At 46.4% G+C, this 23,209-nt stretch overlaps 1 protein-coding gene across 1 annotated transcript in view; it reads right to left on the bottom strand.

The window, feature by feature from the left end:
• The window catches only part of LOC139269009 (probable E3 ubiquitin-protein ligase HECTD4), a 279,923-nt gene extending 278,179 nt beyond the window's left edge, over positions 1-1,744 (bottom strand). The window contains exon 1 of the mRNA XM_070887933.1: positions 1,243-1,744. Within this exon, the coding sequence (XP_070744034.1) occupies positions 1,243-1,413 (171 nt within the window). The 5' untranslated portion in view covers positions 1,414-1,744. The remainder of the gene's footprint in view (positions 1-1,242) is intronic.
• Positions 1,745-23,209: the final 21,465 nt, after the last annotated feature.

The raw sequence follows: 23,209 nt of genomic DNA, 5'->3' as shown, positions 1-23,209 counted from the left end.
CTTTGCGGCATCCCTTCTCCGTGTTTGTTTATAGAGGTTTACATAAATACTTTCACTTTTTGTTCTCCACTGTTCCTAGTCATCTGAGCACATTACACTGCACTGAACCAACGGTTCAATTCAGGGATCAATTGTTTTTATTTATTTTAATAATGTAATCTATTTCTCGCCAATTATAGCCTGTTCATGTTCATGCAAATCGATCACTACGACATACACGGTATTCGATTATTTTATTTCTAACCCACTCCCTTCCGATGAATCCTCAAAAGCAAAATAAAAGCTTTCAATTTTCCTTTTTTTCGATTATATAATCCTCTCGCGGATTAAACCCCAACCTCGGATCAAGTAAACAATCAACTATGTAACACATTTTAGGTCTTCTCCTCAAACTCCCTATATTTTACTTCAGATTGCCCTTAGCCTCAATTGCAGACAATTCCTACATCCACTCATCTACAAAGCTTATGGGACAGGAGGATGAGCAAGACAAAATTGCAAAACACACAAATAAATGGAGCGACTGAGCAACGAGATTAAAAAACTGCATTCCAGATGGGGTTTATTTTTAGTTCTAAAGATATCCACGAGTTAAACAGCCCTGTCAATGTGACCCTGAATATATACATACATATATAAATAAATGAGATATAAACATTTTCTATTCTACACATTTGAGGTGCTCTGACCTGCTCGCTCTGCTCCATGCTGCCGAAGCCCCGCAGCCTCTCATTATACAGACAGTGCGTTATTCCCCATCCTCTATTCACTTTTACCTTGGGGAGGGGACTCGGTCAGCACGGGTCCGGTCACAGTCGTTCCAAGGGATTGAAGGGAATAAAGGGGCGGGGGTCTGTCAACCGCATTAAAGCCACTCACTCGGGCTCCTGCTTTCCACAGTGACTCAGAATAAATTATTACACCTCGCTCGCTCAGTGGGAGATGGGCGAAAACGTCCCGACCTCAATTAGTCCCTCAGATCAGGATTAGGTGATGTGACATTCGGATTAAAGCTGCTCTCCCCCCACGGCAGCGTTTTTATTCATTTTAATAATTGCCTCCCATTTGCTCGCAGCCGCCAGACTGCGTCAAAGGCCGAGAGCGGTTGGTACCTCGGGCCGAGCAGGGAGGGTCTGTCGGTGGATTGCTGCCTCGATCATCCTCCCCGGTGACGGCTCCGCGTTAACCTCACACACGCACACACAAATAGGCAAGAATTTACAGGTCAGCGGAGGGCCTCACCTCCTGCTCGCTCTCCCCGGGCTCGGCTGAAACCCCGATCTCAGTTGGCAGCTCCACCAAGTCGGTCACTCTGATCAGCCCGTCGTGCAGGAAAAGCGTCTCCTCTTTCACCGAGAGCCACTGGGCCGAATCGGCCGCGGCCGCCGCCGCCGCTGCAGCCGCCACCGCCATGGCTCCCGAGGGCCGGCGCCAACACACGGACAGCGCGCTGCCGCCTCACGCCGCCATTGCAGCCCCGCCGCTCTCCTTTAGCCCCCTCCCCCGGCAAAAGGGGGGAAAAAATAATAATCAGAGAAAATAAACCAGGGAGAGGGGGCGCGGCAGGGGGGGGGGGGGGAGAGAGATTAACACCGTCAACCCCTCCGAGAAAACTGCAGAGAAAGCGGCGGAGGAGAGGGTTGCAGCCGGCCGTTGGGACGGGGCTGGGTCTTGGCGCCTCACTCACTGACAGTCCGGCCGGCGCCGCTTCACACCAGCAGCCGTCAGCACTCACACTGACGCCATATTGGACAGATGAGGGACAGTCCCCAAAATGCACCGCGTCACGCACGGCGGCGCGCACAGCGGGCAATCCACGGCGGCGGGGCGGCCGGACCGCTAGGAGGCGCTGGCCAGTGAGGGCTGTTCCACCAAGGTGGGCATCATCATCATCCATTGAGAGAAGGTGGGCTGCACCCAGTGCACAGACCACAGGGCAGGGTGATATGGCTGGGTAGATGGAAGGGAGGCAATCCATCGTGGGTAGGCGCTGGCCAGTGAGTGCTGTTCCACCAAGGTGGGCATCATCATCGTCATCTATTGAGGGAAGGTGGGCTACACCGAGTGCACAGGTCACAGGGCAGGGTGATATGGCTGGGTGGAAGGAAATGAGGCAGTCCATGATGGGCTGGGCTGCAGAGCGGTATGGGGTGCTGGTCAGTGAGGGCTATTCCACCACGGTGGGCATCACTATCTATTGAGGGAAGATGGGCTACACCCAATGTACAGATCATGGGACAGGGTTATATGGCTGGATGGAAGGAAGGGAAGCAATCCATGGTGGGTAGGCGCTGGTCAGTGAGGGCTGTTCCACCAAGTTGGGCATCATCATCATCATCCATTGAGGGAAGGTGGGCTACACCCAAGACACAGGTCATGGGACATGGCTATATGGCTGGTTGGAAGGAAGGGAGGCAATCCATGGTAGGCAGGCACTAGCCATTGAGGGCTGTTCCACCAAGGTGGGCATCATCATTATCATCATTCATTGAGGGAAGGCGAGCTACACCCAGTGCACAGACCACAGGGCAGGGTGATATGGCTGGGTGGATGGAAGGGAGGCAATCCATGGTGGGTGGGCAGGGCTGTCAGACCGGTAGGGGGGGACGCTGGTCAGTGAGGGCTATTCCACCACGGTGGGCATCACTATCTATTGAGGGAATGTGGACTACAACCAAGGCACAGGCCTTGGGGCAGGATTATATGGCTGGGTGGAAGGAAGGGAGGCAATCTATGGTGAGCAGGGCTTCACATGGGAAATCCATTGTGTGTTTTGAGCTTAGAGACTAAAATAAAAAAAAGAGTTGCATTTATGTAGTGCCTTTCACAACCACCAGATGCCCCAAAGCGCTTTACAACCAATGAGTACTTTTTTGAGATGTAGTCACTGTTGAAATGTAGGAAATTCATGGGGAGCAGCCATACCAATGGGGAGAGAAACTACCCCATTGCCTGCATAAGGAGGGCAATTTTTTCATGTGAGTGATACAACAGATGGAGGAATCCATGAGATGATACACAAAGGAGCTACTCCACTGGAGAGCTGTAGCAAAGGGCTACACCAGGAGGGTGAAGCAGCAGGTGGGAAATCAAAGTAGAGTGGTATATAAACCGGAGGAAGAAGGAATCCATGGGGAAGGGGCATACAGTCGGGGGCCAATCCCCAGGAAGTGGGGCAAAGACTAGGAGGCAATTCATAGCAAAAGAGACATATACACTAGGGGCCAATCCATTGGGAAAGTAGGAGCAATCCATGGAGAAGGGCATACATCAAGGGACAAATCAAGGGGAGGGGCTATATGCAAGATAACAATCCATGGGGAATACATCAGAGGCATTCCATGAGGAGAGAGGTATTCACCTGATGCAATAGCAAGAACACGTGCCACCAGAGAGCAATCCATATGGAGAACTGATACACCAAGAGACAATCTACAAGAATACACAAGAAAGCAAACAGAGAGAGAGAGAGGCACACCAAAAGGTAATTCGCAAGGAAAAGGATTAAAAAAAAAGGCTGATGGGAATATTCCATCATGGGTAATACAAGAATATAAACTACCGTGGGCATCATCAGGAATATACATTGCTGGGGTTGGGGACAATAGAAGGAATTTACACCATTACCAAGGTGTTCATAAATTTTAAATTCTCCTATAAACAGGATCAGGTCCCACAGTAATGTCACATTCTTTTCTGACATTACCAGGAGGAATATGCACTACCTAGGGGCGAATCAATAATACAGGTAGCAATTCCAATAAGCACAAGGGATAACACTAGGAATATACACATCACCTGCAATGCCAGGAATATACAACACTGGAAGCAACAGCAGGAATATATCCCAGTGGATACAACTCAGAAAAATAACCGCCAAGGGCAGCAGCATCAATGTACATCAGTGGGGACATAGCAGAACTATACTCAAGTGGGCCAACAGCAGGAACAAAGACTATTGGGGACAATAGCAGGAAATACACAAATTGGTGCAATGGCGGGGATATACACTGTCAGGGACAACAGGAAGAATAAACTTTTGGGGAAATAGAAATATAATACAGGGATAATATGAAGAATATACATTACTGAAGGGGTAATAGGAATGCATATCACTGGCAATAGTGGGAATACAGCATTGAAGGAAAGAGAAAAATATATATACCAATGGAGACAATAGGAAGAATTGCCAGGGCATTGGTAAATATTCATTATGAGGAATTTGTTAAAACAGCACTTGGAGGTATATACCACAGAGGGCAATATGCATTGCAATAGGAGGTATGGAAGATATACCAGAGGACCAATAGACAATACACCAATGGGGAATATAATGTGCCATAGGGATAAAGATAAAGCAATAAGGAAAACTTTCAGAGGCCAATAGTGAATAAAACATAGGCAAATGCAGTGCACCACAGGATCAATGGGGAAAAAACATCTACACCACAAGAAGCTATGGGAATACACCAAAGAGGTATTAGGGAATATAACATAGAGAGGAAAGGGACCATGTTACAAGAACAATAGGGAAAATTTCACGGAGTAATAGGGATACCTCTCATGGAACAACGAAAATGAGAGCAGTAAGGATTAAAGAACAAAATGGACAATGGAGAACATAATATAGGGCAGAGATAACAAACACAAAGCGATATGGGGGATATTCCACAGCGGGCAATGATGTCAGAGGATGGTGGTAGGATGCTGTTCATTGAAAGGGTCACATTCAGTAAAATACAGCAGTGCTATCTACACAACATAAAATGCAGATTAAATAATTGTACTGTGAAAGTATAAAACATGCAGAAATATTTTGTTAGTTTACAATACAGTCTACTCTTAATTCAAAATCGTTAAATTCAAATTATCAAAAATGTTAACACTAAATTCACACTTTGTTGTGTTATTTCAAATTATTAGATAATTCATGACCTTTTAGTGCAAAAAATGACTGAATTAGCAGAAGTAGACTGTACATATGGCATTGATTCTACACGCAGAGATTCTTCTTTTATATTTCTGTTTTGGACCTTCAGTATTCTCCTGCCAATCAACATTATTATGCATGGACGACATTACAGTAGCCTGTCAGTCTCCAATTTGTGTAACTTCAAAGATTAATTCACATTATTTTTACTTTATTAATATATCATATCTATCCACAAAGCACTGCTAAAAATCTCAGAATATCATGTAATAAAGATGCAATTTACTGATACAATAGCCTTGATAATACATTCAGCATTACATGGCATGACACTCCAGTTGTTATAAAACAACAAGGTCGATTTTCATCTTTGCCAGTCGAGTATTAAGCGTTATCTTGTTGGAGTGCAGAAATAATAATTTGGCAGGGAGAGTCATACATTGATATTGGAATTAAGTACTCTAGCAACATACTTATCCAATCCTCCTAGACTCATTCTGTGCTCTCCATTCTCATGATCCACAATGCTCCCTGCTCCCCCTCCTCCTCAAGCAATGTTTCCATAATCCAGTCCCCCTCTAGTACACCTACCCCCAGTACATCCACACCAGTCCACCCTACTATGCCCCCATGCCCCAGCAAACTTCACTAGTCCTACATCCCAGACTCATGTGTGGCTAAATCCCTTAAGACTCTGCATTCCTATCCACATTATGTCATACTAGTGCTTCTACATCCCTCAAAATTCTTTATTCCGAGCCCCTTCATGTCCCAGAACCATCACTGACTGCTCATAGACCCCAATCAATCCGCAGTTCTTCCAGACCCTCAAGCTCCTTAGTACTCTCACCCTCTAGGCTACTCGAATGCTCCCACGTCATGGCCCTGAAGACTCTCAAGCTTCAACCCCCTCCTCCACAGTGCCCCCAGACCTTGCAGCCTCTCTTGTGAGTAGTCCCATGCTCCAGCTCTCTCACTAAATGCTGCCAAATCTCAGGCCTCAGACACATACCACACCTTGTTCTTCGACCCTAGCACTCCTACACCCCATAACCCATAATTACTTCTAGGTCCAGTCTTACTGGCACTCCCTTTCAGGTTGTAGTCCTCTCGTGATGCACTCTGCTCATATTCCTGCCAGGCGCAGCCCCCTTCCCCTCATCCTCCTGTTCCCTCCTGGCGTGTCTTCCTCATCTTCATGACCATACCATCGATGTGGGAGGTGGAAGCTGTCTTCAAAAAGAATCTAAGATTTCAGTGGTTGCCAGTTCTGGCAGGATACAGAAAGCTCCATAGGCATTTGGAGCTCATATATTCTGTGTGTAACATCTTGAAATATATGCTTTGGACAGCGTACTGTTTACCAGGGAATAAAAAAGGGCTCAACTTACTCTTCCAAAAAAAAACTGTTCTATTTCAAGAAACTATAAAATGGTAGAATGCTAAAAAGGATATATTAACGCCTGGACTGATTCCAGGTTTCTCATTAAGTATTGTGGTGTTTAATATTATATCAGTGTCTTTTTGTAAATAAATCAGAACAATAATGTAGCCTGCATAATGTGCATTGTCTGTATAAATTGACAGGAAATGCAGTGTACATCCTATGTATTCTCCAGTTCACCATTTACCATGATCAAGTGGCTGCACTGACTCAGAGAATAAAAAATAGTGATTTAAGTTCACAATGAACATAGTCTGCTTATGGAAACTATTGTCGAGCCACTCAAATGAGGAAAGGTGCTGGGAAAAAGCACAACCTGTAAAAATTCAAAAAACTGAATCTCTCTAATTGGCTGAACACCAAAAGTAAAGTCTGTTTTTATCAGCCAATCAAGGCTTGGAACTCTGAAGATCAACCCGATCATTTTATAAACATGACCAAATTAATCTGTGACTTTATTTCTCTTTTCAATCTTTTTTCCCCTTGTCTCCTCTTTTGATGATCTTGACTCCTTTCCTAAGGTGTGGTTCCACAGGCGGGGGGCGGGGAAGGGTGGGTCGCAAATGTGGCCATTATGCATGTGTGAATCATGACAGTGACACTACAGGGGCATCCACTCCAGTTCTCACCTGATTTTCACATAAACATATTTCCAGTTAGAGGTTTTGGACAGCGATCTGGAGCATGAACATATGTTGATTTTCCCCTCCCGAAACCAGGGTGTTGTGGCCAAATTTAGTCCCCATACTGCAGCCCCCTACCTGAGATCAACAGACCCACTGTAGATTGGGGATTAAACCTGGTGTTCTGCTGTATGGTTCTCCCTCTGAGCCATGCAGCTTGATTTGCCAGTAGCCTGGTCATAGTTAGATGAGATAGCGTAACCATGGCATATCAGGAATTAAGAAGAAAGTTCAGAATTAATAACCCACATACTTCTGCTGCCTCTCCTGTCTCCCGCTGGACACTTTTGACACTTGGATCTCTGTCTCTTGTTTGCAGCAGTTCAAGGACAGAGTTAGCCACCACCTGCTGAATCAAGTTTGCGGAGGTCTGCATGTCTGCACTGGGAGATTCTGGGTTAGCCCCTAGGTTTCTCCTGCATAAATTCTATGGGGCCTGTTGTGTTCTTGATAACCACCAGGGTCAATTTTGTAAGACATCTGTCCTCAGGACGATTGCCTCCCTGTTGTTATGCCAACATAATGTGCAAAAACCCTTGTGATTGGTATGTACCCTGGATTCTAGAACCCCAGCCGTTTTTTTTTAGTCTTGACAGAGTCACTATGACAATAGCATATTGACCAATCACAAGACACAAAATACCTCTGATGATCAGTGGTCTCGTGGCAATGTCACAATAACATGTAGTCAGATGTTGATTTTACAAGTGCTTTCAACAACACCAAACAATATTGGTTTTAAAGAGGATGCTTGCTTTTTTGGCACATCATGTTGCAAAACATAAAATGACAACAGTACTGGGTCAAAAGATTGCCTGGAGTGATACTGAGCCATGTAGAACAGAGAGTTCCAGGATTGATCTCCAGTGTATGCTGAGATAACTGATGACAACTGGAGTAATAGCTGGGAGCTCTACAACTGGTCTCTGTGTTCCACAGCTAGGGAAGGGGTAAATTAGGCATGCTTCCTGGTTTTCCAGTTAACCCTGATGGAAAGTATGCATGTGCAAATGTTGGGTGAAGAAAGAAAGACTTGCAATTATATAGCGCCTTTCACAACCACCAGATCTCCTAAAGCGCTTTACAGCCAATGAAGTACTTTTGAAGTGTAGTCACTGTTGTAATGTAGGAAATGCGGCTTCCAATTTGCGCACAGAAAGTTCCCACAAACAGTAATGTGATAATGACCAGACAATCTGTTTTTTTTAATGATATTGATTGAGGGATAAATATTGGCCAGGACATTATGAAATTTGAATGTGAAATTAATGCCAGCTGTGCATTTTAATCAACAATACAAGTGGTTGCCTTTTTTACAATTGTACAAATATTATGCTCTTTTTCTAAACAAAACGTTGCCCATTATAACACTTGTGATGGAATTTAGTTGTAGGTATTGGGGATTGTGGGAGTTATAGCATTAAGTGTGATCTATAACAAAGAGGAACTTAGGAGAAAAAGCACTACAGCTCCTGGAGTGCCTCATGGTGTCTTGGTACATGCACAGTATTAAATAAACAGCTGACATACATGTTGAGGTGAGGATAGGATCAAGATCAGTTATGCTGCCTGATAAAGTAAAATAGCCTGGCTACATTCACTATCTAGGCTCACATTTCTGGCCCCATCTTGCACCTGCCCTCTCTGTCACAACATCAGTTTAGGGAAGGGTCGGGGGGGTGGGGGGATCCCCGAGTACCCCGGAAATCCCTCCACAAATAACTCTTGTAATGTGCCATACTGGGCTGCATGTGGGCCCCACTAAGACAAAATTAAACAGCAGTCAATCGCCATTGCAATATGGGCTCAGCATAGAAACATAGAAGATAGGTGCAGGAGTAGGCCATTCGGCCCTTCGAGCCTGCACCACTATTCAATAAGATCATGGCTGATCATTCCCTCAGTACTCCTTTCCTGCTTTCTCTCCATATCCATTGATCCCCTTAGCCGTAAGGGCCATATCTAACTCCCTCTTGAATATATCCAATGAACTGGCATCAACAACTCTTTGCGGTAGGGAATGCCACAGGTTAACAACTCTCTGAGTGAAGAAGTTTCTCCTCATCTCAGTCCTAAATGGCCGACCCCTTATCCTAAGACTGTGTCCCCTGGTTCTGGACTTCCCCAACATCGGGAACATTCTTCCTGCATCTAACCTGACCTGTCCAGTTCCGTCAGAATTTTATATGTTTCTATGAGATCCCCTCTCATCCTTCTAAACTCCAGTGAATACAGGCCCAGTCGATCCAGTCGCTCCTCATATGTCAGTCCTGCCATCCCGGGAATCAGTCTGGTGAACCTTTGCTGCATTCCCTCAATAGCAAGAACGTCCTTCCTCAGATTAGGAGACCAAAACTGAACACAATATTCCAGGTGAAGCCTCACCAAGGCCCTGTACAACTGCAGTAAGACCTCCCTGCTCCTATACTCAAATCCCCTAGCTATGAAGGCCAACATACCATTTGCCTTCTTCACCGCCTGCTTTACCTGTATGCCAACTTTCAATGGCTGATGAACCATGACACCCAGGTCTCGGTGCACCTCCCCTATTCCTAATCTGCCGCCATTCAGATAATATTCTGTCTTTGCGTTTTTGCCCCCAAAGTGGATAACCTCACATTTATCCACATTATACTGCATCTGCCATGCAGTTGCCCACTTACCTAACCTGTCCAAGTCACCCTCCTAGCATCCCCCTCCCAGCTCACACCACCACCCAGTTTAGTGTCATCTGCAAACTTGGAGATATTACACTAAATTCCTTCATCCAAATCATTGATGTATATTGTAAAGAGCTGGGGTCCCAGCACTGAGCCCTGCGGCACTCCACCAGTCACTGCCTGCCATTCTGAAAAGGACCCGTTTATCCCGACTCTCTGCTTCCTGTCTGACAACCAGTTCTCTATCCACGTCAGTCTATTACCCCCAATACCATGTGCTTTGATTTTGCACACCAATCTCTTGTGTGGAACCTTGTCAAAAGCCTTTTGAAAGTCCAAATACACCACATCCACTGGTTCTCTCTTGTCCACTCTACTAGTTACATCCTCAAAAAATTCCAGAAGATTTGTCAAGCAGGATTTCCCCTTCATAAATCCATACTGACTTGGACCGATTCTGTCACTGCTTTCCAAATGCTCTGCTATTTCATCCTTAATGATTGATTCCAACATTTTCCCCACTACTGATGTCAGGCTAATTACCCGCTTTCTCTCTCCCTCCCTTTTTAAAAAGTGGTGTTAGTTTAGCTACCCTCCAGTCCATATGAACTGATCCAGAGTCAATAGACTGTTGAAAAATGATCACCAATGCATCCACTATTTCTAGGGCTACTTCCTTAAGTACTCTGGGATGCAGACTATCAGGCCCCAGGGATTTATCGGCCTTCAATCCCATCAATTTCCCTAACACCATTTCCCGCCTAATAAGGATATCCTTCAGTTCCTCCTTCTCACTAGATCCTCGGTCCCCTAGTACTTCCGGAAGGTTATTTGTGTCTTCCTTCGTGAAGACAGGTCCAAAGTATTCATTCAATTGGTCTGCCATTTCTTTGTTCCCCATTATAATTTCACCTGAATCTGACTGCAAGGGACCGACGTTTGTATTCACTAATCTTTTTCTCTTCACATATCGATAGAAGCTTTTGCAGTCAGTTTTAATGTTCCGGGCAAGCTTCTTCTCGTACCCTATTTTCCCCCTCTTAATTAACATAGAAACATAGAAAATAGGTGCAGGAGTAGGCCATTCGGCCCTTCAAGCCTGCACTGCCATTCCATAAGGTCATGGCTGAACATGCAACTTCAGTACCCCATTCCTGCTTTCTCGCCATACCCCTTGATCCCCCTAGTAGTAAGGACTACATCTAACTCCTTTTTAAATATATTTAGTGAATTGGCCTCAACAACTTTCTGTGGTAGAGAATTCCACAGGTTCACCACTCTCTTGGTGAAGAAGTTTCTCCTCATCTCGGTCCTAAATGGCTTACCCCTTATCCTTAGACTATGACCCCTGGTTCTGGACTTCCCCAACATTGGGAACATTCTTCCTACACCTAACCTGTCTAAACCCGTCAGAATTTTAAACGTTTCTATGAGATCCCCTCTCATTCTTCTGAACTCCAGTGAATACAAGCCCAGTTGATCCAGTCTTTCTTGATAGGTCAGTCCCGCTATCCCGGGGAATCAGTCTGGTGAACCTTCGCTGCACTCCCTCAATAGCAAGAATGTGCTTCCTCAAGTTAGGAGACCAAAACTGTACACAATACTCCAGGTGTGGCCTCACCAAGGCCCTATACAACTGTAGTAACACCTCCCTGCCCCTGTACTCAAATCCCCTCGCTATGAAGGCCAACATGCCATTTGCTTTCTTAACCGCCTGCTGTACCTACATGCCAACCTTCAATGACTGATGTACCATGACACCCAGATCTCGTTGCACCCCCCCTTTTCCTAATCTGTCACCATTCAGATAATAGTCTGTCTCTCTGTTTTTACCACCAAAGTGGATAATCTCACATTTATCCACATTATACTTCATCTGCCATGCATTTGCCCACTCACCTAACCTATCCAAGTCACTCTGCAGCCTCATAGCATCCTCCTCGCAGCTCACACTGCCACCCAACTTAGTGTCATCCGCAAATTTGGAGATACTACATTTAATCCCCTTGTCCAAATCATTAATGTATAATGTAAACAGCTGGAGCCCCAGCACAGAACCTTGCGGTACCCCACTAGTCACTGCCTGCCATTCTGAAAAGTACCCATTTACTCCTACTCTTTGCTTCCTGTCTGACAACCAGTTCTCAATCCACGTCAGCACACTACCCCCAATCCCATGTGCTTTAACTTTGCACATTAATCTCTTGTGTGGGACCTTGTTGAAAGCCTTCTGAAAGTCCTTCTTAAACCCTTTGTCCTCCTCTGCGAATTCTAAATTTCTCCCAGTCCTCAGGTTTGTTGCTTTTTCTGCCCAATTTATATGCCTCTTCCTTGGATTTAACATTATCCTTAATTTCCCTTGTTAGCCATGGTTGAGCCACCTTTCCCGTTTTATTTTTACTCCAGGCAGGGATGTACAATTGCTGAAGTTCATCCATGTGATCTTTAAATGTTTGCCATTGCCTATCCACCGTCAACCCTTTAATTATCATTTTTCAGTCTATTCTAGCCAATTCACGCCTCAAACCATCGAAGTTACCTTTCCTTAAGTTCAGGACCCTAGTTTCTGAATTAACTGTGTCACTCTCCATCTTAATAAAGAATTCTACCATGTTATGGTCATTCTTCCCCAAGGGGCCTCGCACAACAAGATTGCTAATTAGTCCTTTCTCATTACACATCACCCAGTCTAGGATGGCCAGCTCCCTAGTTGGTTCCTCGACATATTGGTCTAGAAAACCATCCCTAATACACTCCAGGAAATCCTCCTCCATCGCATTGCTACCAGTTTGGTTAGCCCAATCAATATGTAGATTAAAGTCACCCATGATAACTGCTGTACCTTTATTGCATGCATCCCTAATTTCTTGTTTGATGCTGTCCCCAACCTCACTACTACTGTTTGGTGGTCTGTACTCAACTCCCACTAGCGTTTTCTGCCCTTCCGTAGCTCCACCCATACCGATTCCACATCATCCAAGCTAATGTCCTTTCTTACTATTGCATTAATTTCCTCTTTAACCAGCAATGCCACCCCGCCTCCTTTTCCTTTCTGTATATCCTTCCTAAATGTTGAATACCCTTGGATGTTGAGTTTCCAGCCTTGGTCACCCTGGAGCCATGTCTCCGTGATGCCAATTACATCATACCCGTTAACTGCTATCTGCGCAGTTAATTTATCCACCTTATTCCAAATACTCCTCGCATTGAGGCAACATGAGAGCAGCAAATCCTTACCTGGAGAATTCTGGCATCTTCTGCTGCACTTATCTGTTTCCTTCCAGGGTTATGGAATGCTGTCATGATGAAAGTTTCACCCTGCTACGGGAATTTCTACTGTAAGGAGTTTCACTGCCAGCTGAAACTGGAATCTAGTACCAAGGCTATCCCTATTTGTCATCCATCAGTGACAGGATCAAGAGGGAAAAATTCAAACTTGCACAATGCTATATGATTGTTTCAGTTTGTATTTAACTAGCAGTTCCTTTTTGAATTTGAGTGATGAAATATTCAAAATCCAGAGTGTCCTGGTAACTCTTTTCTGGAATACAAATGAGGTACTGCTGGAAAATCGCACAGGAGGTGACATTTGAAATCTCAGAGAAGCAACCTATCAACCAGCTTAATAATCCCTAAAGTCAGGGAAAACACGATTTAAAAATTACTTACAAATAATTAGCTCATTTGTTGGCGTTGCGATCTTTTCATTATTTTGTCCTTGTGAGGAATTAGGTGAAAATAAATCTATAAATATAACTATTATATGACGAAAGCAAAATTCTGCGGATGCTGAAAATCTGAAATTAAAACAGAAAATGCTGACAATACTCAGCAGATCGGGCAGTTCTGATGAAAGGACATTGACCTGAAACATTAAGGGCTGGATTTTAGGCTTTTATGTTTTTGGGGCGATAATGGCGGCAGGGCGGGAAAGTTAGGGGCCGGGAATAGTTTGACCTTTAGTAGTTAAGTTTGGGAATGTGGGCCCTGCTATGGTGCAGTGCTAAGGGAGGCTTTATACACCTCTCTTGGCACAAGGATGGGAACACATGAGCTAAAGAGCCGGGCCGGGAGCACTCCAAGAGACGTCTGGGTGGGGGGGGGGGGGGGGGGGGGGGGGCGGCGGGGAGAGGAAATAAAAACTACAAAAACCCCCACAAAAACATTACCCACGCCACCACAACACAAGTCGCTAAAAAACTAAAAGAAAAAAAAATCAAACTTACCTTAGGAGTCCATTATTCACCTCTTTGCCGACGGGATGGTTGGACCGCCCTGATTTCCCAGGCGGTTATTGCGGGCGCACTTCCGGGTGGACAGGTTGGGCAGGAGCTCAAACTTGCTCCGGTGTCGCACCCAGGGGCATTGCTCACCCGGCATAGCTCTTCCAGGCGTGCTGCTCAGCGCCGCCGCAAAACCCAACCCGAGGATTGCTGCGGGGCGCTGGATGCTGACCGCCCGTCCCAGAAGCACTCACGCCGCCATTGCCGCCGCTCCAGGGCAAAACCTGGAGCGCAGAACACCGGAAAATCGAGCCCTAACTCTGTTTCTCTCTCCACAGATACTGCCTGACCTGCTGAGTATTTCTTGCATTTTCTGTTTTTATATTATATTATATGACGGTTCCTTATAAGCTTGTTCAACCTTTGTAAAAATAAAGCTGATTGATTTTTTAAACTTAAAACAAGGTCTGATGTGATGCTCCCTTGCTTTTGAAGGCTGAAATCTTGTGAAGGCACACAATAAGTCCCGTAGCTAAAACCAATTACCAGGTATTTGCCGTTCATTTTCCAGGTGCTTTACCAAAAGTTTACCTCTCTGCCAAGGCAAGGGCAGGCACTCTTAAAGGTATGGGGAGTTGGGACTCACTCATGAGTGATCTGAGAAACAAGAGCCAAAATGAACAAGGATACGAAGGTTAGAAACATACTGGGAGTACTACCACTGACCCGCAAAAAACTTTAAAACACAGAGGTTTTGGGGTAGGGCAGAGAGCGAGATGGGATTGGGTATCAAGGTTGGGGGCTCGCGTTGAGAGCGATTCTAGGGAATTTGTGTGCAAGAGACTGGGGAGGGAGGATCAGGAGATTAGGGCTTGGGTGGGTGGGAGAGAGGGAGAATGGGAAAGAGGAAAACTCTCCTTTATTAAGTTCGAGCCCAGGGAGTGGATAAGAAATGTTAGACGATGTGCCCTGTGAGAAGTGTCCCAAATACCAAGCTTGCTGCCCATTATGGGATCTTTTGGTTTGGTCAGGCTGTGCCGGCCAGTTTTATTGTGTGAAGTTCAAGTACAGTTCGACTCTGACCGAAGCTTCCAGTTCAGAGTTGTCACCTTCACACAGAACCTGAGTCCAACACAGAGTCCAAGGAGATAGGGTGAGAGCTGGAGCCTGTTAAAAGTAGCATTGCCTGACAGCTTCTTGTGCAGTGCAGGGGGATTCTGGCTGTAGTTGCAGGTTATAGGAATACTATTAGTTACAGGTAGGATAGAGAGGCAGTACATCTTTTACTACCAGTTACATATATACTATCAGTGAGTTATTACTGTTGGTCAAAAGGGAAGTTGGAGCATTACCAGTATTACTATTAATTATTGGTGAAATTTCAGTGAGTTACTAGTGTAATCAAAGTTCCTTCCACCTCTGGCTTCCCCCTGCGAATCCTTACCTCACCATCGGTTTCCCCTCTTCTCGCCCTCCGTTTCCCTTCTTCATTTGCTCGCGGCTGACCTCCTGGTTCTGGAATTTTTCGCTGGGGCGAAACCACGGGCAAAGATATTCAATTACAGGAGGCCCAACCATTATAAGATAATTGCAATAACATTTGCAGACATCACATGATCAGATGTCACATGCCCAGACATCATGTGCTCAAACCTCCAGGAATATCTCTAACCAGAGTTGGCAACCCTAAGAATGCAATGAGAATTCTCCGTGCCATCTTAACCCCCATTGTTCCAACCAAGCGGAGGTGGTTAAAATCCTCGGCCTTGATATTCTCTAAGCAGCTTTTAGCAGTTGGTTCAGAGCTGCCTGAGGTCACTTTTTAAATCTGGCTTGTTGTTAACGTCTCTTTCCCTCCCCACAATTTTCAGCCTGATATCTCGCTGATGAGATCCAGCACTACTATGTGGAATTATAAGCTTCCTGTGTGAACGCCACACATTGTGCAGGGACGCTATAAACTGTCAGGAGCACAGGGTTCACCGGGTAGCTGTGAATACTTACTACTCATGCTGACTGTGTACACTACTTCATCCTTTGCTGCCTAGGAAGCTGACAGCTAAGTTTTTGCTTATTAAAAAATAATGCATACATAACTCACTCTCTCTGAGGACTACTACAGCTCTGAATCTCAATCTTCCCTTCCTCTTAAAATCTGTGGGGCTTTTAAAACCTGAACCACTTCTACTTGATTGACCTCATCTTTTCATCTGCGCGTTCCAACATTGCTGTTATCCTTATCTATGGATTTTGGCCCTCAATCCATGTAGTGTTTGCAAGCACACTAGTATTGACTCCACGAGGTAAGGTATTGCACTTGAACTGTTGTGACCTTAGTCCATTTATTGCAGCTCCTGAATGAAGTTACAGTAAGGCGGGCTCCCTTTTATACCGGGTTACCTGCACTGTGCAGGTGACCTCTAGGTCTCCACCTGTTGCACCCTCTAGTGGTGCAGGCATATTGTATATAAGGTAAAGATACATTCATTGGTCTTATATAACTGTATATTGAATGTACAGGGTATATACATACACAACAATCCAGGTTCCTCAATTTAAGTCAGGACAAGTAGAGTGCTCTGACGAAGGGTTACAGACCTGAAACGTTAACTCTGTTTCTTTCCACAGATGCTTCCTGACCTGCTGCAATTTCCAGCACTTTATGTTTTTATTTCAGATTCCAGCATTCGCAGTATTTTGCTTTTTTCAAGTAGAGTGCTCTGTGAGCATCCAGTACTGTCATGTATTCAACTGTCATTGTAACCCATGTATAAACTGACCTAAGTTGTACACTGTGAGAACACTGACCACTAGGTGGTGAACTTGTGGGAGACACTCCTAACCTGGACTTTCAGGTATAAAAGGGGAAGCTCCACCTACCTTCTTCCCTTCAGTTCTGGCTAATAAAGGTTACTGGTCACAGAGTGACTTTCTCTCAAGTATGGGCCTTGTGTGCATTTATACTGTATAGTAAGGACATATTATTGGCGACGAGAAGCTGGGATTTAAACCACGCGAGCATGGCCACTAGCAGCACAGATGAGAGGTACTGTGTTGGTGATGACTGGGACGATTTTATTGAGAGACTACAGCAAAGTTTTGTCACTAAGGAAGGCTGGGACAGGATTCGGCCGACAAACGCAGGGCTCATCTCCTGACTGTTTGTGGATCCAGGACGTACTCCCTGATGAAGGACTTTCCAGCGCCAGAGAAGCCGGCGGACAAGACTTTTGAAGAGCTCAGTAAGTTGATTGGGGAACACTTTAAACCGGCGAGCAGCATGCACATGGCGAGACACCGGTTTTACACGCACCGGCGGCGAGAAGGGCAAAGCATTCCAGACTTCATGGCAGACCTCCGGTGACTGGTGAGCCTATGTAAGTTCCCAGATGCATGCAGAGTGGAGATGCTGCGAGACTTTTTTATTGAGGGCATCGGGCACGCTGGGGTTTTCAGGAAACTGATTGAGACCAAAGACTTGACCCTGGAAACGGCGGCTTTGATGGCCCAGACATTTATCTCAGGGAAGGAAGAGACCAGAACGATGTTTGACAAAAATCTTGGTTTAAATGCAGCAAATGGACAGGGAGTCAACATTGTTAACGCAGCACACAGTTCTCCAGGTAGACAGGGGCAATCGGACATGCCCGAGCATGTAGTCGAACCCAAAGGGGGAATTCAACAGAGACAATGGCTAGCTGAACAGCGATTCATGCCATCGCAAGGACAATGTGGCCAGTAATGAGGCCATCAACACCTGTCAATGGCGCGTTTAAGGACAGTTACAGAGACAGTCAGAGACGATCAACTGGTAATGGAACTTTTGTTTCCAACAACGGCTCATGTTGGAGGTGTGGAGGCAAACACACAGCCAGAGCTTGCAGGTATCAGCAATATACCTGCAGAAACTGCAACGTCAGCGGTCACTTGGCGCGTATGTGCAGGAAGCCTGCAGCCAGGTTGATGTACGAGGAGGACGGGCCCGATGTAAATCCTACGAGGCCAAATGGACACTGGGAAAAATCACTGGAAGCTGAAGTTCTGCGAGTTCATGTGGAGCACATATACAGTTCATACACCAGGACGCCACCGATAATGATGAAAGTGCTCCTCAATCGCATCCCAGTATCAATGGAGCTAGACACGGGGGCCAGCCAATCCTTGATGAGTATCAATTCGACAAGTTGTGGGCGTCCAAGGCCAGGAGGCCAAAATTATTGCCGATTCACGCACAGCTATGGACATATACAAAGGAGATCATTCCGGTGCTAGGCAGTGCCACGGTAGTCGTGACCCACAAATATTCGGAGAACAGATTGCCTCTCTGGATTGTCCCAGGGGACGGTCCCGCACTGCTGGGGAGGAGTTGGTTTGCTGTCATGAACTGAAAATGGGGCGATGTCAATGCAATTTCTTCTGTGGAGCGAATATCATGCTCAAAGGTCCTGGACAAATTTGATTCAATATTTCAACCCAGCATTGGCACTTTCATGGGGACCAAGGTAGTGATTCACATAAACCCGGATGCCAGGCCAGTACACCACAAGGCCAGAACGGTGCCGTACGTGATGCGGGAAAAGATAGAAGGCGAATTGGACCGCCTGCTGAGGGAAGGCATCATCTCGCCAGTCGAATTCAGTGACTGGGCGAGCCCGATTGTGCCGGTGCTCAAGGCGGATGGGTCGGTCAGGATATGTGGTGATTACAAGGCTACCATCAATCGGGTGTCACTCCAAGACCAGTACCCGCTGCCGAGGGCAGAGGATCTCTTTGCGACGCTATCCAGTGGCAAACTTTTTTCAAAATTGGACCTGACCTCAGCTTACATGACCCAGGAGCTGGCGAGTGAGTTGAAGAAGCTGACCACCATCACGACACACAAGGGGTTGTTTGAGTACAACAGATGTCCGTTCGGGATTCGCTCGGCTGCTGCGATCTTTCAACAAAATATGGAAAGCCTCCTCAAGTCGATTCCAAGGACGGTGGTTTTTCAAGACGACATTCTCATCACGGGTTGCGATACTGAAGAACACCTCCACAACCTGGAGGAGGGGCTATGCAGACTGGACCGGGTAGGTCTGCGACTGAAAAAGGCGAAGTGCGTCTTACTAGCTCCAGAGGTAGAATTCCTGGGGATGAGGGTAGCAGCAGACGGGATCAGACCTACTGCGTCCAAAACGGAAGCGATCCAGAGAGCACCCAGACCCCGTAACACAATGGAACCTCGTTCATTTCTGGGGCTCCTGAACTATTTTGGTAACTTTCTTCCCAAATTGAGCACGCTGTTAGAGCCGCTACTCGTGCTCCTATGCAAAGGTCGTGAATGGGTCTGGGGGGACAGCCAGGAAAGGGTTTTTGATAGAGCACGCAATTTGTTATGCTCCAACAATCTGTTAACGCTATATGACCCATGTAAGAAACTTGTTTTAACGTGCGATGCGTCGTCCTATGGGGTCGGGTGTGTGTTGCAGCATGTCAATGCCAAGGGTCAGTTACAGCCGGTAGCTTATGCCTCCAGAAGTCTGTCCCAGGCAGAAAGGGGCTACAGGATGATAGAAAAGGAAGTGCTTGCATGTGTATATGCAGTAAAAAAAATGCACCAGTTCCTGTTTGGCAGGAAATTTGAGCTGGAGACAGATCACAAACCCCTAACGTCCCTTTTGGCCGACAACAAGGCCATAAATACAAATGCGTTGGCCCGCATACAGAGGTGGGCACTCACGTTAGCCGCCTATGACTACAATTCGGCACAGACCGGGCACTGAAAACTGCGCCGATGCACTCAGCAGGTTCCCACTAGCCACCACCGAGGGGGCAACCGAGCTTGCTGCTGAGATGGTCATGGCTGTCGAGGCTTTCGAAAGCGAAGGCTCAGCCCATCAGATCAAAGTCTGGACAAATAGAGACCCGCTACTGACTTTAGTCAAGAAATGTGCCCTGAATGGGAACTGGGCAGCCACGTACAGAGCATGCCCTGAGGAACTTAAACCATTTCACAAGCGCAAGGATGAACTCTCGATTCAGGCCGATTGCATACTGTGGGGAAACCGCGTAGTCATGCCCCAGATGGGCAGAGAGGTATTCATCAGAGAACTCCACAATAAGCACCCGGGCATTGTCATGATGAATGCAATTTCCAGGTCACACGTTTGGTGGCCAGGGATAGATGCAGACCTGGAACTTTGTGTTCGCAGGTGCAACACGTGTGCCCAGCTGGGCAATGCGCCCAGGGAAGCTCCCCTTAGCCCCTGGTCCTGGCCCGCCAAGCCATGGTCACGCATCCATGTGGACTACACAGGTCCTTTCATAGGAAAAATGTTTTTGGTTGTAGTAGACGCTTACTCCAAATGGATCGAGTGTGACATTCTTAATTCAAGCACATCCTCTGCCACGGTAGAAAGTCTACGGGCAATGTTCGCCGCCCATGGTCAACCGGACGTCTTGGTCAGCGACAATGGCCCGTGCTTTACAAGCATTGAATTCCAGGACTTCATGGCAGGAAATGGTATCAACCAGGTCAGAACGGCACTGTTCAAGCCGGCCTCAAACGGCCAGGCGGAACGAGCAGTGCAGATAATCAAACAGGGGATGCTCAGAATCCAAAGGGGTTCTCTACAAAGCCACTTATCATGCCTCCTGTTGGCCAATAGCTTCCCGACCACACTCACTCACAGGGGTTCCACCCGCAGAGCTGCTAATGAAAAGGATGCTCAAAACCAGGTTATCCCTTATACACCCCACTATGAAAGAAATTGTTGAGAGCAGGCGCCGGTCACAATGTGACTACCATGACGGGAATGTGAGGGCGCGATGTATTGATGTCAATGACCCTGTCTTTGTCCTCAACTACGCTGCAGGGCCCAAGTGGCTCACAGGCACTGTGATTGCCAAAGAGGGGAATAGGATTCTGGTAGTTAAACTCACCAATGGACAAATCTGCCGCAAACACGTGGATCAAACAAAAAGGAGGTTCAGCAACCCCATAGAAGAAGCAGAGGAAGAACACGATGTCGAGTTCACTCCACCACAGGTGAATGAACACCGGAACCAAGAGGAGGAGAGCCCAGTCATTGTGGGCAGTCCGGACAGGCCTGAGGCACCGCAAACAGCAGACACTCAGGCCAGCGCCCAACAACCGGAGCCCCAACTCAGGCGCTCTACAAGGGAGCGTAAACCACCAGAGAGACTTAACCTGTGATCCCAATAAGACTTTGGGGAAGAGGTGATGTTATGTATTCAACTGTCATTGTAACCCATGTATAAACTGACCTAAGTTGTACACCGTGAGAACACTGACCACCAGGTGGTGAACTTGTGGGAGACACTCCTAACCTGGACCTTCAGGTATAAAAGGGGAAGCTCCACCCACCTTCTTCCCTTCAGTGCTGGCTAATAAAGGTTACTGGTCACAGAGTGACCTTCTCTCAAGTATGGGCCTTGTGTGCATTTATACTGTATAGTGAGGACATATTAAGTACCATGTAAAATCTTTCAGCCATTGATACCTATTCCTTCCAAGATCTGCCAAAGCTTTGAGAATTTTATTATTTTAAACTAGGGGCTTTAAGTTAAGCAAAGTATTGCAACCCAGTGAAATCTGCCATGTTTATTTTTACATAATAAACTAAATTTGTGTTTGTTGCCTTGGATATATGGCCTATCAAAGTGTTATTTATCTCTCATTCAGATGGATCAAGAGCATACATAGTAACACTAAATCAACAAAAGTTTGATCACCTTTACTGCGTTATGTCTTGTTCTACAATCTGTGGATCTACTGGGATTTAACAGAGAAATTAAAGCCTGAATCTAATGCTAACACAGAAATAGCCTAAGGCTCAGAGTGCCCTCTGTGTGTATAGTTTGTATTCTGTCCTTAGATGCTCAAATAATGACTCCACGAGGCAATGTGTTGTACTTGAACTGTAATGACCTTAGTCCTTTATTTGTTTACTCCAGAGTGAGGATCACACCTGGTGGCCTGCCTTTTACACTAGGCCAGGCACACCTGTACAGGTAACCTACAAGTCTCCCATTGCTGTGCCCTCTGGTGGCACACCTTGTGATAGTACCAACAGTAGCCATGTAGGATACATGACATCACTCTCCCCTAAGCCTTTAGTGCAAATCGCCTCTGCATTGACTGTGCTCTGGGCTTAGCTCTTTCTGGGCTCTATCTGATTGACCCTTGGCAGGTCGTTTCAATCTTGGGTGAGTGGTTGGTGCAGTAGAGTGCTGGTGGTTGCTGTTTGTGTGCGTCTCTGACCACTGCATTCTCTCCCCACCCCCCCTCCCCCACATATAGATTATGCCAGATGTTCATTGCATTCATATACATTCAAGTTCAGAAAAACAAGGTTGCATTACATTTGTGGTTCCGTTGTGAGACAAGTACGTTAGACTGGTGAGACACAGTATCGATGCGGTGACTGGTGCTTAAGGACGAACTAGTTCCAGAACTGCTGGATGGTGTCCCTGCAGTCTGGTGGCGGCGCGGTGCCCAGTGCTGGCAGTGGGAACCTGGTTTGCTCAAGTTGCCTGCTCTGTTGCCGTGGTTCCTAGAATCGGGCAGGTTCACAGATGCCTGTCCTTTCTTTGCGCCCTGGGGTCGCTGCTCCCTGTCATTTAACATTGCACAGGGAACTGCTGACTCGCTGGCCTGGACGTTGTTTGGTTTGGGATCTTGGCTGGTCCCGGTCCCCTTTGGGAGGACTGTAGCGGGTGACCCTTTGTTTACGGGTATGGCCTTGGTGGCGATGGGGTCTGGGGACTGCGCCTTAGCACAGTTTGCTCTTTCAGGCTCGTGGTGTTTGGTGCCATCGGATGCCTGAGAGGTGGAGCTGATCAGGGGCAGGGTATTGACACCGGTGCCATTACCCTGCTGAGGTCGCTTGCTCTGCAGCTCGTGTGTGTTGGCTGCTTGTGGCCACACTCCATGGTGCATAACTCTGGTTCCCGGGACGCAGGCTACAACATTGGGTAGCTCGCTGGACCTGTGTGCTCCCGATGGGTGTCTGCCCGCTGCATTGGCTGCATGCAGTTGAAATCCTACACCATACAGCTTTTCATTACTTATGATGGATATTCTGTAGTTCTGATCACAATCGCGCGATTTTTCCTTGCTTATTGCATGTACACAACTCTGATCATCACTTACACATTTTACATGATCGCGTGACTTTTCCTTGCTTATTGCATGTACACACTTCTGATCGTCAGTTACACATTTTGTCTCTAACTTACAGTTGCTATTACATTGCTTGAGTGTG

This window comes from Pristiophorus japonicus, chromosome 8, assembly GCF_044704955.1.
Source record: "Pristiophorus japonicus isolate sPriJap1 chromosome 8, sPriJap1.hap1, whole genome shotgun sequence".
NCBI classification, from domain to species: Eukaryota; Metazoa; Chordata; class Chondrichthyes; family Pristiophoridae; genus Pristiophorus; species Pristiophorus japonicus.
The sequence above is the reverse complement of the archived record's forward strand: the minus strand, read 5'-3'. Positions and strand labels throughout refer to the sequence as shown.